Source organism: Trematomus bernacchii, unplaced genomic scaffold (assembly GCF_902827165.1).
Source record: "Trematomus bernacchii unplaced genomic scaffold, fTreBer1.1, whole genome shotgun sequence".
NCBI lineage: Eukaryota > Metazoa > Chordata > Actinopteri > Perciformes > Nototheniidae > Trematomus > Trematomus bernacchii.
Genome location: NW_022987469.1, coordinates 1205255 through 1221334, shown reverse-complemented (window position 1 = coordinate 1221334; position 16080 = coordinate 1205255). Strand labels below are relative to the sequence as shown.

The window sequence follows — 16080 nt, the reverse complement described above, 5'->3', positions numbered from 1 at the left end:
GAGCCGGGGCCTAACTCCCGCCTGCTCCAAATAAGGGCAAAGAGGCGGAGCCGAGGCGGGACCTGCTGCCTCCAGCTGGGAAGTAACAGAGCTAGCTCAAGCTAAGAAGCTAAGCTAACATGCTCCCCATCTGCACACTGCCGTCACATTTTACGTTTCTAAGGTAAGCGGACATGAAACTATTCAGCAAAACTACAAATAATAATCTAAGTTATTGAGTTTTTAGCATAATACTTCAGAATCTTAAAATCCCTTAACGTTTGTATGCAATGTGCTAAATGCAACACTGGAATCAAGCAAATATGAATATGTTTGCATGACATTAGTTATTTATATTTTGCTATCACTTAATTATACGTTTAATACATTTAAGTCAAGCTAAGGTACAGTACATGTGATGGTAGCTAGTTAGTGCTCTTACCTGTGAGGCCTCCTCCAAACAGCATTATAACCAGACTGTATCATTAAAACTATAAGTACCAGTTCTAGATCCTTGACTTTAGACAAACAATTCAAAAGACAAAATGTATTTAAAGACCAATCTTTATTTGAAGGTGCCTCTTAACCTGAGATATTAGTTATACAGTAATAGTATTGACAATCTAAAAAAACTGAGCAACTCAACAGTCAACTTTATATTTCTTATTGTCTAAAGCATTTATTATTTTCATTTTCCCCCACTCATATTCAGTGTGGACGGATTGAGACAGCGTGGTGTCCAGAGAGCTGCAGAGACTTCAGGGAGAAACCTCCGTGTGATGGACGTCCAGTCTGTTGGTTTGGAGAGGACTGAGGGTCTTTCCTCTGCGAGGAGGACCAGGCCTGATGGAGGAGCCCATGCTGGGCATAGCTGATACCAACTGCACAGGCCTTGTTTGTCACTTTATTTGACTAAATGTGTTTACTTATACATTTAATAGGTTTACACCTTCTGTCCATATGTGCTTTTTTATTTAAAACATGTTTGGTTCACATTTCAATAAATTGAATTTGTATTTGCACTCCTTTTGTCCATTATTCTTACTGAAAATGTTAGATTACACATTCACATCTGACTGAAGATTGGCCCCATTTATTTGTGACGTTGCAAACTCTGCGGTACAAGGTACATGTTGTGAAGCTCATAAAGTGAGGCAAATAGAAATAATCAGCTGATGGAGTGTAGATGTGGAAATAGGTGCATCCGATCAGCTGACTTCACAATAAAAGTAGTTTCTTAGTGAATGTCCTGTACTGGTCTTAAAATCTCATAACATCAGCTTTTAATTTTCCTCTTGGATGTTCTTCTTGACCCTCAGAGAAGGAGAAAATGTTGAGTCGTGTCTTTCAGGCATGTCCTTTCCTAACAAAAATGACAGGAAACATAAAACATATTATTGCAGAACAAGTGTGTTATTTATGAAAGAGGTGTGCTTGTGTTTAGGGGCTGTAGATATAATTATTTTGTAATTGTAATGTTTTATTTTATTTCAACAGTGAGCTACAAAGACAATCAGATTATGAATGAACAGTATGACATTCATCAACATTGAAATATATTTTATTATCAAAATAATATTTAACTGTTATCAAAACTTAGTGCAACTGTAGAAGCTTGCTCTGTTCTCTCACTGAAATCATAACTTTTACCACGTTTTTTACAGACAATATTGAGAGATAAATAGTAGCAGTTCTCACTAATAGCTTTGCCTTCAATACCTTAAATTAGAAAGCTGACAAAGTAATATTGCTTGTTAACATGTAACCCTTTGCATGGAAAAAACCCTCAACTTCACTGATGTGTAGGTGATCTAGTATTTAGCATTGTTTAATGGAATGTATATCAGTGTATTAAAGTCAATACTTCATTTATTTAAACCAATATCTTTCTTGATTCTTTGTACAGTATGAAAAAAGAGTATTTGTACCTGTGCTGAAGTTCACTGCTGTGAGGAGTCCAGTTCTGTCTCTCACTCTCTGGTCCAGCCTGTCTGCATCACCTGGAAACTTTAAACAAACAGATATATATGTAAAGAACCATGTGTACAAACAATATAACTTATTCTCTTCTGTTGAACATGTTGGATTGTGTATTGCCCGAGTCAGGGTCCTTTTTATTTTACTGTAACTTTGGAAGTTGTGTTACCAATGCTGTTGTGTTACTGTTTATTTGATACCAATTTGGTAATGCAATTAATAAAAACAACAACGTTTGGGTTCGTTCTTCAGATGACTGTGACGTTAACGTGTAAGCTCAATAATGAACTCCAGCTCAACCAACCATATTGTAATATCTAAGTAATCATCTTGAAATATGACATTAATAATTGTAATATACACACATCTTATTGTGAGGTTGATTTCACATACACTACTTCGACGTTAGCTTGTCTACATACTTGAGCATAGCCAATTTAAATGAACCTTAGCGATGCATACAGTTCCTACCTACATAATAAAATATCTCTCTAAGTTACAAGGATGACCTTATTTTATCAACCTCAAACAGAAGCCTTTTGTTCTACAGTACTATCTCACTTAACGCTTAACACTTGTCTATTTCATTTTAACCTTTATATATACAGTCTATGGTTTTAAGTTAACTTGGAGGATACGATTAGCATCGTTAGCACCGATGTAGCTACCACTCGCTTACACGCTAACCCAAGCCTTAACATTCATTACGTAGCTGATTAAAATCATAAACACATAAATAAAGTACTCGAATTTCACTTACCGCAAAACGGCATTCATGCACCGTCTGTTTTAACCGCAGAGCGAGTCACAATAGTCCGATATATAAGCATGAAGAACAAACAAACACGGCCGGGGTCAAGTTGTGTTCCCTGGATGAACTGAGCAGGCAGAGTCCCTGTAGCTTCACGGAGACGGAGCAGCTAGCAGAGAGACAAGAAGTTAACAGCAGCAGTCACTTGACAGAGCTGTCACTCAATGTGACCACGCCCTAATTTATGCAAAAACTTTAAGACCTAATATAAATAAAAGGGTCATGTTAGAAAACAATTCACTCACAGATCCATAATCATGAAGGTGGAATCTAACTATATCTATAATAATATTTATTGGATCCATGGGTAGAAACATGTTTTTTTAGGCTGTAAAATTGGGCATTTTAACATGGGGGTCTATGGAAATTGCTCCTTTCTGCAGTCAGCGCCTATCGGCCAATATATGAACTGCAGTTTGTGGCACTTCCGTATTGGCGTCCCGGCTCTTCCCCAGAGTTTGCCGCTTGATTTTAGCCATGCCTCATTTCGCTCAATTTGAAAAATGTTAGCTCTGTTTTTGCAAGGGTTGATTCTGTGAGCAACAGCACCATCTAGAGGCCTGGCATATGTACTACAGCGTCTCCAGCGCTTTCGAACGGCAATGACCGTGGCTGTCTCCTCCTGATTGGTGAAGTTGGCCCAATAGCCGTAGCGCCACCGTCCTGACGTCAGGACAGTGTTCAAATCTGGATCAGTTTTTATCAGATCCGTTGCAGCCCCTTTTTTAGAGATTTGGGTATGGAGGAAAATAGAGAGTGTTGTGTTTTCTGACACTTGGTGAGTTCCCTGGAACACCGGGGACACATATTCATGTATAAAAGACGTACAAAAGTGCTTTTTGCATGATAGGTCCCCTTTAAGTTAAAGTATGAAATATTTTTTGTTATATTCCATGGAATGCTCTTAACCTCTTAAAGGTGGGGTAGGTAAGTTTGAGAAACCGGCTCGAGAAACACTTTTTGTTATATTCCATGGAATGCTCTTAACATCCCGATAGCAATGAATATCTTAAGTGCTTTGACAAAAAATCCATAAAAAAATGTCATCTGTGGAAGCCGTAATACTGTAAAAAGTACGACCAATCATTTTAGCCGGCCCGGCTAAAATAACTGGATGGCCTACCTGCCTGTCAGCCTTCCATCTGTGCACAAACCTATCTCGTGCCCTCATTGGTCATGTGCGCGTTCGTGTGTGTTGGAGGAGGGGCTCTATAAGGAAGTGGCAGATTTTCTCCGGTTGTGTATTTTCAAATTCTAGCGATCTCGAGCCGGTTTCTCAAACTTACCTACCCTACCTTTAAGGACGACGCTTCCCCCATTGGACCCCTCCCACCGTTTTTGTTTCGAGACAATGTCTCAGGGCTTCTTAACATTTATGAAAATATTAATGTGTAGCACCAGATTAACGGGAAGAATCTCAGCTAACTGAAGATATGAACCATTTTTACCAAAACAAAACACAAGGGTAATTAATACCAAGCCTCTGAATTAGCACTAAGCGGAAAAATGCTAACGCACTTTAGCACACAACTCAAGATAAAGATACCCTTATTACTCATCGTAGCTGACATACAATATATCCGATTAAAGCTGAGACTCCACAGATTATTTAGGTATAGTATCATCACTGAGTGATCCGAACTTGCGACAGGGGAAGCAAACACAGACATCACAACACGTACCTTTACGGAGCTTTTACGGGAGATCATCTCACCGTAGCTGTCAATCTGATCAAAAGACGTGTTCAATGGCATTAAAACGAAAAAAAAAAAGGCTACAACTGTTGATCCACAGGTTGATAATGTACCTGTGCCTTTGAAAAAATTATTTATAATCCATAATTCCATTTTTATGTAAAAATCGGAGCGAAAAAGTTAGCTGCTAATGGTAGCCACAGCTATATGCAGCTTCCGGTTTTGGTCATGCGTCACTCTCACTCCTTATTTGTTAACGTGTTGGTGTGTATAGAACTTTCCCTCGATTCCATTGGCTCTAGCGGTTATAAAGAGATTTCATTCATCAAAATTGACCAAGGGGGGCCAGAGATAGGTCAAATCCACCCAATGACCCCAGAAGTGAGTTCTGGGGTTCTAAATCTCTCTACAAAGGTCAAATTTCACTTGTTTTGCATCAATCTTGATACTGGGTACTTATTATATGTTGTACTTTGGATTCCTAAAGCTTTTAGTCTACTAACCCATCATCCAAGGGTAGTTTTCACTATAAGTAAAAAAGAATTTTTGGACGGACACTATAATTTACAGTTTTTTACTATGTTCAATCTGAATTTTCTTTAAAATAAAAAACATCTATATTAATTCTGTCTTTTCTACATCCAACTCACAGGTTTATCATTACTTTGAGAATAAAGATTATTAATTTAACCCTTTTAGAAGAGAAGATAAACAGGCTCAGTGCTTAACAGGTTAACATCCCGATAGCAATGAATATATTAAATGCTTTGACAATAAATACATTAAAAAAATGTAATCTGTGGAAGCCGTAGTACTGTAAAAAGCACGACCAATCATCTGAGCCGGCCTGGCTAAAATAACTGGATGGCCTACCTGCCTGTCAGCCTTCCATCTGTGCACAAACTTATCTCGTGCCCTCATTGGTCATGTGCGCGTTCGTGTGTGTTGGAGGAGGGGCTCTGTAAGGAAGTCTGAAGGAAGAGGCAATTTGTTTCCGGTTGTGTATTTTCAAATTCTAGCGCACTCGAGCTGGTTTCTCCAAAATGACCTACCCCACCTTTAATATCAAGAACATAGCTTCACTCCGCAAGGTTGGATCCCCCTCATCTCACCACAGCAGCTGCTGCGGTGCATTTCTCCTACAGTCCATTAATCAAACTAATCAAATTATACTTTGCAATTTAATTCATCAATATGGAAATGCTGTTGAATTTAGCCCAGAATTAGCATATTATCACAGGGATCTGGAAAGATATTATTCAGAAGAAACAGCATCTCTCCATGTTCATGCTGTTAGAACCTCCTCCCTGTTATTGACTGTGTCGAGAGGAGCTTTATCCAAACATGGAGAAGTGCAGCCATGTGCTTCCTTGATAAAAAAACATGTTTTATTATCTATGCCTATTAACATTAAACGCTAACCGCTAAGGAACGTTTCAGATTTCATCCTAGAACTACATAGGTGAAGGGGGGCGTCTGTGCTTTTACCTCATGGTTGGTTGATGTTTTGGGACACTTTGTCACTACCTGAGCTTATTTTGTGTAAAGACTTGATAAGCATTACCATAGGCTGCTGTTTCTTCCTTGCATCGCATGTATCACATGCTGTGTTTGGAAAGAGGAAACCTGTGTATCATCCTTTTATTTTGTCTTTGCTTCCCTTCTTCCATACTTCCTTATTTCTTTATCAGCCTATCCGTCTCTTTGCATCGTCTCTTTTTTTCTTCCCTCTCTCTGTTCTGTGGCCTCGTGGGAAGGGATAATCCTAAAACTTCCTCTCAGATAATGTCAGCGCTTCCACACCAATGCTCATTTTACCCTCCCTGCACGCAACTGTGGAGCCTGCCAGAGAGAACAGTGGAGCGATGATTTGTGACAATTCTGCTGAGTACAGAGGGAAAACCCAACAAAAAGGCATATCAAATGTCATATTTAAATGTTGAAAAGCACGCTCTGCACCTTTTTGAAACACATTTGAGAGCAGTCTCATGTGCATCACGTCTAGATAATGAGCAGTTTGTGTGATAAGGAATCCGCTGGGCATTCTTTGATGTCACTGAGCTCTTCCCCCTGAACTGATACAATCTGTTTCTACACTCAGTGATGGGAATTACACACAGAGACAGGAAACTACGGTGGCCTACAGGTGCAAATGCGTTACAACTGCCGAAACACTTCCATTAGGAGAAACAAGTTGCCCTTTTAAAAACGATGCAAATAAATAAACACAAATGTGCCAAAACACACGCACATCTTCACCAGCTGGACGAAACATGAGCAGCGTTTACTAAAAGCGTTGCATAAACAAAATGCTTTAAAAACACAAAGTGCTGCCACACAAAGGATTCCTGGGGACACTCAAAAGTGACGCACACAGCTGTGACCGGAGCGCTTGTTTACGTTTGGGATTATAAAGTTGGCCAACTGTCACTTTAAATGAACTCAAATGTAAGTTTGATTGGCCAACAATGTGATCACATGATTCCTTGGGATAAAGTTGCAGATCTGCTGATAGCTAGCTAGCTAACCTAGCTAACCTAGTCATTTCAAATATACTGTCGAAACACTTACAGTTATGAAACTGGCAAACTGTTACATGCTTCGCACATTTGGTCAATGTTTTCTGAATGCTGATCCTCTGTTGTCAAGTTGGTGAAGCTGTTTCTTCATTTGCATGTTTTTTTGCACATTTATGATTTATTTTTGTAATATTTGCATCGTTTTTTCAAACTGCAATGCGTTTCTCCTAATGGAAGTGTTTTGGACCGTTGTATCGCGTTTGCCCCTGTAGGCACTAACCATAACACACTTCTATGACTGTAGAGAGGAAGAATTAGAAAACTGAAAACCTTCATCAGATTTCCAACCCCTCTTACTCCCACCGCACATATTGGTGAAAACCAAGTCTTTATTCCCAAATCCTTCCTAATCTGCTCAGCTGCCTCTCTCTGACAGTTTATTGCACCTCCTAACACAATACAGCAGGGGTAGGCAAGTAAGTTTGGCCGTGGGCCAATTTTTTTCTGAGCCACTAGATGGCGGGCCAGAACATAATCAAAGCCTAATTCAAGGAATTTATTTTGGTAAGAGGGCGCAGCGCCCCTGTTCCCTGGTTCAGAAAAAACTCTGATATCGCTGATAACCCTCCCCATCAACACTTTAATTTACCTGGTTCCCCACAACCACACATTTGCCATATGTGACCCGCTCTATCGAAATCAGTCGGAAGTCGCAACGGCTCATTTCAAAATAAACGTGGATTTGCGTAAAAAACTTGTTTTTCGGGGTTCGGGTGTTTTGTTTGATTTTAACTAAACAAAGTCTTGGCTTTCAGAATATGAAACTTTTATTTCCAAAATCACACGATAAATACATGTTTGAAGCTTGTAAAGGGAAGATGACAGCTCTCACTCGCCACTCTGCTCTTCCAAAGCGCCGCTTCCCCTCCCTCCGCTGAAATTATGAATGTAAGCGTATAGTGATCATAGATAACACGGCAGGGTCCGTTACAGTTTGTTTTCATCTGATTTCAAATAAACAAAGTCTTGGCTTTCAGAATATAAAACTTGTTTCGGAAAATTCAGATGATAAATACAACTTTGAAGCTTGTAACGGCATAATTACAAACGGAGAACGGAGTAACTTAACGTCACAGCAGGCGTAACAACAGCCGGTGTTTCTTGTGTGTGTTTTCCCCGGGAAACAAACACAATACACACAAACACACACACACATACACACACACACACACACACACTCGCGAGCTTCCCCCAGACCAGTAATCCAAAGCAGTAATGTCACTCTCCAAAGGTCTAAAGAGGAAAGTTGACGGTGAAAACAGGGCATTTAAAGAGGAATGGACAGCGAACTATGCGTTCATCCTACCTGGTTTCATCAATGCAAAGCCGTTGTGTCTTATCTGCAATGAAGTTGTGGCTGCTTGCAAAGAATATAATATTAAGCGGCACCACGAGACGAAGCATGACACCTTCAAAGTGGCCTTTCCCCCCAAGACAGAGGCACGAAAGCGCAATATTGAAGCACTGACAGCAGGTTATGCGCACAGCAGCAGGATCCTGGTGCGAGGCCTCACAGCCCAGCAGAAAGTGACAACCGCGTCCCTAAAGGCGTCGTGGGTGCTCGCAAAGCATAACCGGCCATTCACTGACGCAGAGGTTTTCAAGGAGGTGATGGTGACTGTTTTGGAGGAACTGGCCACCGACAAGTCCATGGATGGTGTCATTGCGTCAGTGAAACAAGTGTCCCTCTCTGCGAGGTCCGCTATACGCCGCATAGAAGCACTGTCGGACGCTGTGCAGGGGGTAATCATCAAGGGTCTCAGTCAAGCCAATTACTTTTCCTTAGCCATTGACGAGAGCACTGACAGTACAGATGTAGCCCAGTTGTGCGTCTATGTTAGATATTTTGATGGAAAGGAGTTCAGGGAAGAGCTGCTGTCTCTTATTCCATTAGAAGGGCACACCACTGGGGACGTTATATTTACAAAACTGAAAGAGTTGTTTAGGCTGCATTCATTGTCATTTGAGAGGGTTAACCTAATCGTGACAGACGGGGCTCCTGCTATGGTGGGAAAGCACAGAGGTCTGGTAAGCAGGTTGAAGGAGCACGCCCCCCAAATGCATGGACTGCACTGTCTCATCCACCAGAGTGTCCTTTGCGCCAAACTCAGTGGTGAGCTAAAGGAAGTTATGGACAAAGTGATGCGTGTCATTAATTTTGTCAGGGGTACATCAAGCACCCAGCATCGGCTTTTCCGACAACTTGTGGCTGAGTCAGAAGAGGCCACCCACGATGACCTGCTGCTTCACAATGACGTGCGCTGGTTGAGCAAAGGGAAAGCGTTGGACCGCTTCTGTGCGCTACTGGATGAGGTCAAGGCGTTTCTTAGATTGAGCAAGATTAGGGCAGCAGCTGACCACCTTGCCCTTCTGGGAGACGAAAAGTTCATGTCCAATGTAGCATTTTTAGCGGATATATTTGGCCACCTAAACCAGCTTAACCTGCAGCTACAGGGGAGAGGCAAAACCATAGTGGACATGGTTGAAAAGCTTGAATCCTTCACGAGGAAGCTGGAGTTGTTCGAGTCAGACATATCCACTGGCAGGCTCCTCCATTTCAGTACACTAAAATCACAGGCACTGGGACAAGTGACAGAGCTTATGGTGGACTTCATCAAGCAGCTACGGGCCAACTTCACGTCAAGGTTTGAGGACTACTCCATCCCAAAAGACATCATTGCCTTTGTACGCGATCCTCTCACAGTCCGACCAAGTGGAGACTTCACCTCCCAGGCGAAACAAATGATCCCCTCCTTAGACGAGGCTGCATTAGAAATGGAGCTAATTGATTTTCAAACAAGCTCCCTGGTCAGCGATGCGCTCAGAAGTGCGGAGTCTGTGAGTGCCTTTTGGGTGGGAAGCTCAGAGGAATATAGCACGATCAAGAGACTCACATTTTATGTGCTCACAATGTTCCCTTCCACCTATACATGCGAGTCGTCCTTTTCTTCAATGAATGCGATAAAGACGCACGAGAGGAATCGATTGACGCATAAAAACCTTGAGAACTGCCTGCGGATTAAAGTGACGTCCATATCACCAGATATCCAAAAAATAGCGACCGATGGGAGATGTCAGTTTTCACATTAAGTGAGTACCAAGCCTGTCGTAATTGTATTTAATAGCCTAATTATATTTTTTATATTTTTGAATTAATGGCTCATTGTAATTATTATCCCTAATGTAGCGTGCTCTGTCGTTTCAGGAGCATATGCACCACCACTCCTCGCCCTCCATGATCAAGTGGCTTCTCCAATTTTGTTGTCAATGTTTTGACTGAACTTTGTTACTGTTCACATATAAGTAAACATTACGTTTGAATGATTTAGTGAGCTGGTGTTATTTTTTTCAAACCACACACCGAATGTTGGCTATTTCAGCACCACGCGCTGTCCACCTATTGATCCACTATCAGCGTCAGTGCACCCCGCTGCCTGATTGTGCCTGTGCTGTATGTCATTCATTCTCAACATGGATAAAAGTACAATAAGCATTCTTCAGGTGTAGGTAGATTCTCTATTCAGACATTATAGCCTACACAGTATATGTGCGACTGTCGGTCCGATGTTGTAAAAAAAAAAAAAAAGAAAAAAAAAAAATCTCAAAATATTTTTTTATTTTTTATTCTCAAAATGACGGGCCAAATATTATTGCTGGCGGGCCAACAATGGCCCGCGGGCCGCCTGTTGCCGACCCATGCAATACAGCCTTTACATGGAGTTTGTTCCAGTTTGGCACAGAAGAATGAACGTCTTGGGTGGGGGTACATTACTGGAATGCATGTGCACATCATGCATGCAGGCTAATCTGGTAGGCAGATATGGCAACCAAAATAGAAACTGTGATCTTTGATGCAGCACAGCTGAAGGCATTATATTATCATAATTCCATACAATTACACTGACACAGGCTGAGGGAATACAACAGGCAGTGTCAGGATGATGGTTTTTGGGAGAAGACCCGGGGTCACGTGGCTTCAGAACCTCGAAGCAACCTACAAATAATAAATGACAAACAATATATTATTTTTTCAGTTTAGTAAAAGCATGCAGGAGGTCACCAAACTCTCACGAGATGATCCTGAATGCACCACGGGACTTCAGGATACATTTTGGGACTTTTCTTTGTTCTTTGGGTTAGCGATGATAAACCAGCAGTGGTGTAATTTAACTACATTTACTTAAGTACTGTATTAAAGCTCCCATGTCATGCTTTTCCGGTTATTACCCGTCCCCTTGTGTGTTATGAAGGTTTTTATGCATGTAAACGGTGTGCAGAGTCAAAACCCTCAAAGTACACCCTGTAGCGAGTAAAACTCTAACACAGAAAATACCTCCCCAAAACGCCTCGTTGGAGATACGTCACTGCCCATTTGAGTCTTCCATTTAGTTCCGGGTACCGCCTGATGTCATGCGGTACCCGGAACGAAATGGACCAATCCCGAAGAGCTATGGCCACACCAGCAGCGGCGTGTTCCTCCTCCAGAGGTTCGAAGAACCGGCATTTCACAGACGAAAGCTTCCAAAACATTGCCCAGTTTGAGGCCGGATATGCACAGCTTGTTTGGACCGTTTGGAGCAGGGGAAGATCTGGGTATACAACCTGTAAGTTTGCATTGTTATTTGTGTATTTATCAAACAAGACTGTTTAAATGTGTAAACTGTGTTGGACTGCTAAGCCATTGACACAGTGCTAACTGTGCTAACTAAGTTGCTAGAGTTTCCATATATCAACTCTAATATCAGCAGATGGCCTTGCATACATGTATCTCATAGCAGGAGAATGTCTGCATTCACACACAAAATACCTATTGACAGTATACTGCGGGTGATTTGCCGGTCAGTCGCGAAACGTAATTACATTATAGCTGGCGTAGCGATCTAACACACGGAGCTTGAGCTAGTTTTGGTCAGAAAAACATTTTTGTGATGCTACGTTGCTAGCGTTTAAATATATCAACTACAATGTCAGCAGATGGCCTTACATGTTTGTCATGGCAGGAGAATGTCTGCAGTCACACACACGGAATACTCATACAGTATACTCCGGTTTACCGTACATTGTGACCGTACATATACTGCATGTAGCTAACGAGGCTAGCTGTATGCTAGCGCAAAACAATGTATTCATGCAAGTTACATTGTATGGTAGCAGAATACCCGTATACGATTGCAATTATAAACACGTTATTGCTAGCCTAATATGAACCACTAGCTTTTGTTCATAGTAGTTTTATTACACTGCATTATAGTTGCCTTTCCTCCAAGCTAACGTTCATATCGTGTTAGCTACCAAGGTAAACAAAGCTAGGTTAGCATATTAGCAGGCAAGCTGTTCATTACACAACTACTACTAACGAATCTAAAACAACTAAGTTTCTCTAATATTTTGTGATTTGCATTTGATTTCGTCCAGCCAGATCCTGGCGGACAATCCATGACGGGGAAGGGATTCTACTACTACTGAGGCGTCGTGCTAAAAGGCACCGCACCGCACCGGCTGTGCGCAGGCAAGAGGAGGAGGAATGGATGATATACCGTGTATATATGTATATTTATGTTCATTTTGTACATTTCTAAAAATAAAGTTTAATGGAAATACTTAGTAGGCCTATCCTTTCTTCCCTGAATTCATATATAGCAAACCATGATTTGATTTCTCATCAAACAGTAGTAGTTTATAACGGGTAAAAATAACTTACTCTTTGTTATGAGAGTAGCTCGTAGGCCACAACGGAAAGACAAGGAGACATACACGAGTTTACAAAACCACGGCACATTTATTGTGGTAAATGCAAAGATAGGTGGTTGAGAGGATCGCAGAGTTAGTCTTCCTGCAGCCGCTTTGGAGAGAGACTGGGGCCGTAGTGTCCGGAGGTGTCCGTGATCGCGCTGATTACCCTCTTCAGCTCCACCCCATCGTAAGACAAAGGCCCTGGGGCCGTCACACTCTTCTATAACAACAGTTAAAAATATATATGTATATAAAATATACCGCTGTACCGACGCCATGATAAGACTGATGTTACGCTGAGAGCAGCCGGGAAAAGCACTGACATGGGCGCAGCCTCTCTGGTGGTTGACTAATCAGAACGAGTGGCCGAGCTGACCAATCGGAGCACACTAGGCTCACAGGGAGGGGGGGGCAAGAGCTCCAACGAGTCGTTTAGTGGAGAAAGTGAATACTGCTGAATACACATGCTTGACAGAGATGCTGTATGCGAAACCAATGTGAGTTTGGAAAATTGCACAGTATAAATCTATTTTAGTATACCTCAACAATGTAATTATGATCAGTGGAAATGGCCATGACATGGGCCCTTTAAGTAAAAAATGGAGGTAACTGTACTTTATTGAGTATTTTCGTTTATGCTTTTACTCCACTACATTTTGAAGGCAAATGTTGTACTTTTTACTCCACTACATTTCTTTTACATTTAGTTACTAGTTATTTGGCAGATTTAGGTTAATACAAAATATACATCTATTATCATAATTTATTACAGTTTAAGCTAAACAGTAGTCCATACAATAATTCACATAAACCCCACCTTGACCAAGTGCAACATTGAAGTGATAAACACATTAATCAGAATCAGAAACGGGTTTATTGCCAGGTAGGTTCACACATACGAGGAATTTGACTTGATGTCATGGTGCATGCATAAAATATTAAAGGGGACCTATCATGCAAAATGCACTTTTGTACGTCTTTTATACATGAATATGTGTCCCCGGTGTTCCAGGGAACTCACCAAGTGTCAGAAAACACAACCCTCTCTATTTTCCTCCATACCCAAATCTCTAAAAAAGGGGCTGCAACGGATCTGATAAAAACTGATCCAGATTTGAACACTGTCCTGACGTCAGGACAGTGGCGCTACGGCTATTGGGCCAACTCCACCAATCAGGAGGAGACAGCCACGGCCATTGCCGTTCGAAAACGCTGGAGACGCTGTAGTACATATGTCAGGCCTGTAGATGGTGCTGTTCTCACAGAATCAGCCCTTGCAAAAACAGAGCTAACATTTTTCAAATTGAGCGAAATGGGGCATGGCTAAAATGCATGATCTGTTTGGTATTTTGAAAAAAAAAATATATATATATGCCTTATATAGGTATGGTCCTACACTATATTATTCAAATATAGCATGATAGGTCCACTTTAAACAAAAACTCTCCATATAAAACAAAAAATCTTTAAGGACACTGTAATAAAATATAGTTAGATAGCAATAAAATAAAGCAGTAATTTACAGCGAAATAGAATGCAGTGAATTATAGAATGTGCAGTAAGCAGTATTTGAACATTGTGTGCATTAATGTAATTAATGTAATGCATATGCACCAATAATTTAAAATAAAAATCCTTTTAAATATAATTTGTGTTTAAATGTGCCATTATGCATAACTTTTGGTACCTAAAGTACATTTTGATATTAATACTTGTTAACTTTTACTATTTTGAATCCAGTACTTTACACTGTGGTATTGTTACTTTTACTTTAGTAAATTATCTGAGTACTTCTTCAACCTCTGTAGAACAGTGTATACAGAGATACATAGCCTAACACTACTGATGCTCCTCTTTCAGGTGTCCCTCCACCAAAAACTGTTAGGAAAGACCCCCTATTCATCAACCCCTTACCCAAAAAACACACCAAGGTATCTTCCATCCAACAAGTCCTTACCGCAGAGCAGCTGCATCCAGGCGCACGTCTTGTACACAGAGGCGGTGTTGCAGAAGAAGAAGAGGGCGAAGCAACCGATGCAGCCGAGGATGAGCACCATGGACAGCAGCACGAACACCGAGGCCGCCTTGAAGGCTCCGGACGGGATGGAGCTGAAGTCGGAGATGCTGCCCTGGCACAGGAGCTCCCGGTCGGAGTTCCCGATGCCCACGCAGTAGTGGAACAAGCCGAAGTGTCCGGCCTGGGGGGTGTTGATGCTGTCTCCGATCCAGTAAGGCTGGAAGAACACCACCACACTGATGATGGCCAGGCAGATGGTGAATATGGCCCACAGGACCCCGATGGCGCTGGAGTTGCGCATGTAGTTGTCATGGTAGATTTTGGAGGCTTCTTGCGAAGGCAGCATTTTTCTCTCCCACCCCCGGATCCCCCCTGCACAGCAACCTGTCCCTTATTCTCTCGTCTATCCTCCTCTATCGTCCGGAAAGGATGTCATACTAAAAAAAGAATAATTATAAAAAGGATCAACAAAGATCCCGTGATTTGTCCCCCCTCTCCCCCTGTAGCTCAATACCTGGATCCTGCTTTTTTAACAGTAGTCTCACATCCAAATGCTCCCCCCTCCCCCCTCTGTCCTCCCATAAGATCAGTCAATCATTCAGTGGCGAAGCGTGATCCAGCTGAGGGACCCCCGCCCCCCCCCCCCCTCTCCTCCGCTCCGCTCAGCGCGTAAAGACCCCGCGGAGCTCCCGGAGCCGGATCCAGCGGCCGGTGGTGGACAGCAGCAGCATGCCTCTCTTCACCTCCGCCGCTCGGTGTCCGCTCTGACCTGCATACAGAAACATTCAGAGGTCCACTCTTCCGGAGATGATGAGGAATCCTTCGCTAATTAAAATCCAACAGAAATCCACACAGACACTGAATCAGCCTCTGACATGCTTCCCTCAGAAGTTCAACTTAAAAAACAAACAAACACCACATTATCTTCGACGGAATTCCGTCTACGGATGAAAAAGAAATAAAACATATAAATCAGTTCTCCAACAGCACCTCCACAGCCCTCTCTCTCTCTGCTGTGAGGCTGCAGCTGGACCCCTTCTCAATCTCTCCGAGAATGAGATGCATTTTGGGTAACGTAGGCACAAAGTTTTGCAATTAGACACAATAAAATATCTCTGGTTCTGCCGCATGGAATTTGACTCTTTTCTCTAGAGTTAATAAAAGGAAAAAGTTCGGTTTATTTCATTTATTTTAAGTGATTGTCCCAATCATAGTTTAAAGAGTATATGCATATATTGTTTATTTAAAATGTATTTATGATATATCATTGTATACAATGATATATAATAA

At 41.7% G+C, this 16080-nt stretch overlaps 1 protein-coding gene across 3 annotated transcripts in view; it reads right to left on the bottom strand.

Annotated features, from left to right (window-relative positions):
* lhfpl4a (LHFPL tetraspan subfamily member 4a) overlaps positions 1 to 15350 on the bottom strand; it is a 55033-nt gene extending 39683 nt beyond the window's left edge. For all 3 annotated transcript variants that reach the window (XM_034143578.1, XM_034143571.1, XM_034143581.1), the window contains exon 1: positions 14731 to 15350. In XM_034143578.1, the coding sequence (XP_033999469.1) occupies positions 14731 to 15136 (406 nt within the window). In that variant the 5' untranslated portion in view covers positions 15137 to 15350. The remainder of the gene's footprint in view (positions 1 to 14730) is intronic.
* Between the last annotated feature and the right edge of the window lie 730 nt (positions 15351 to 16080).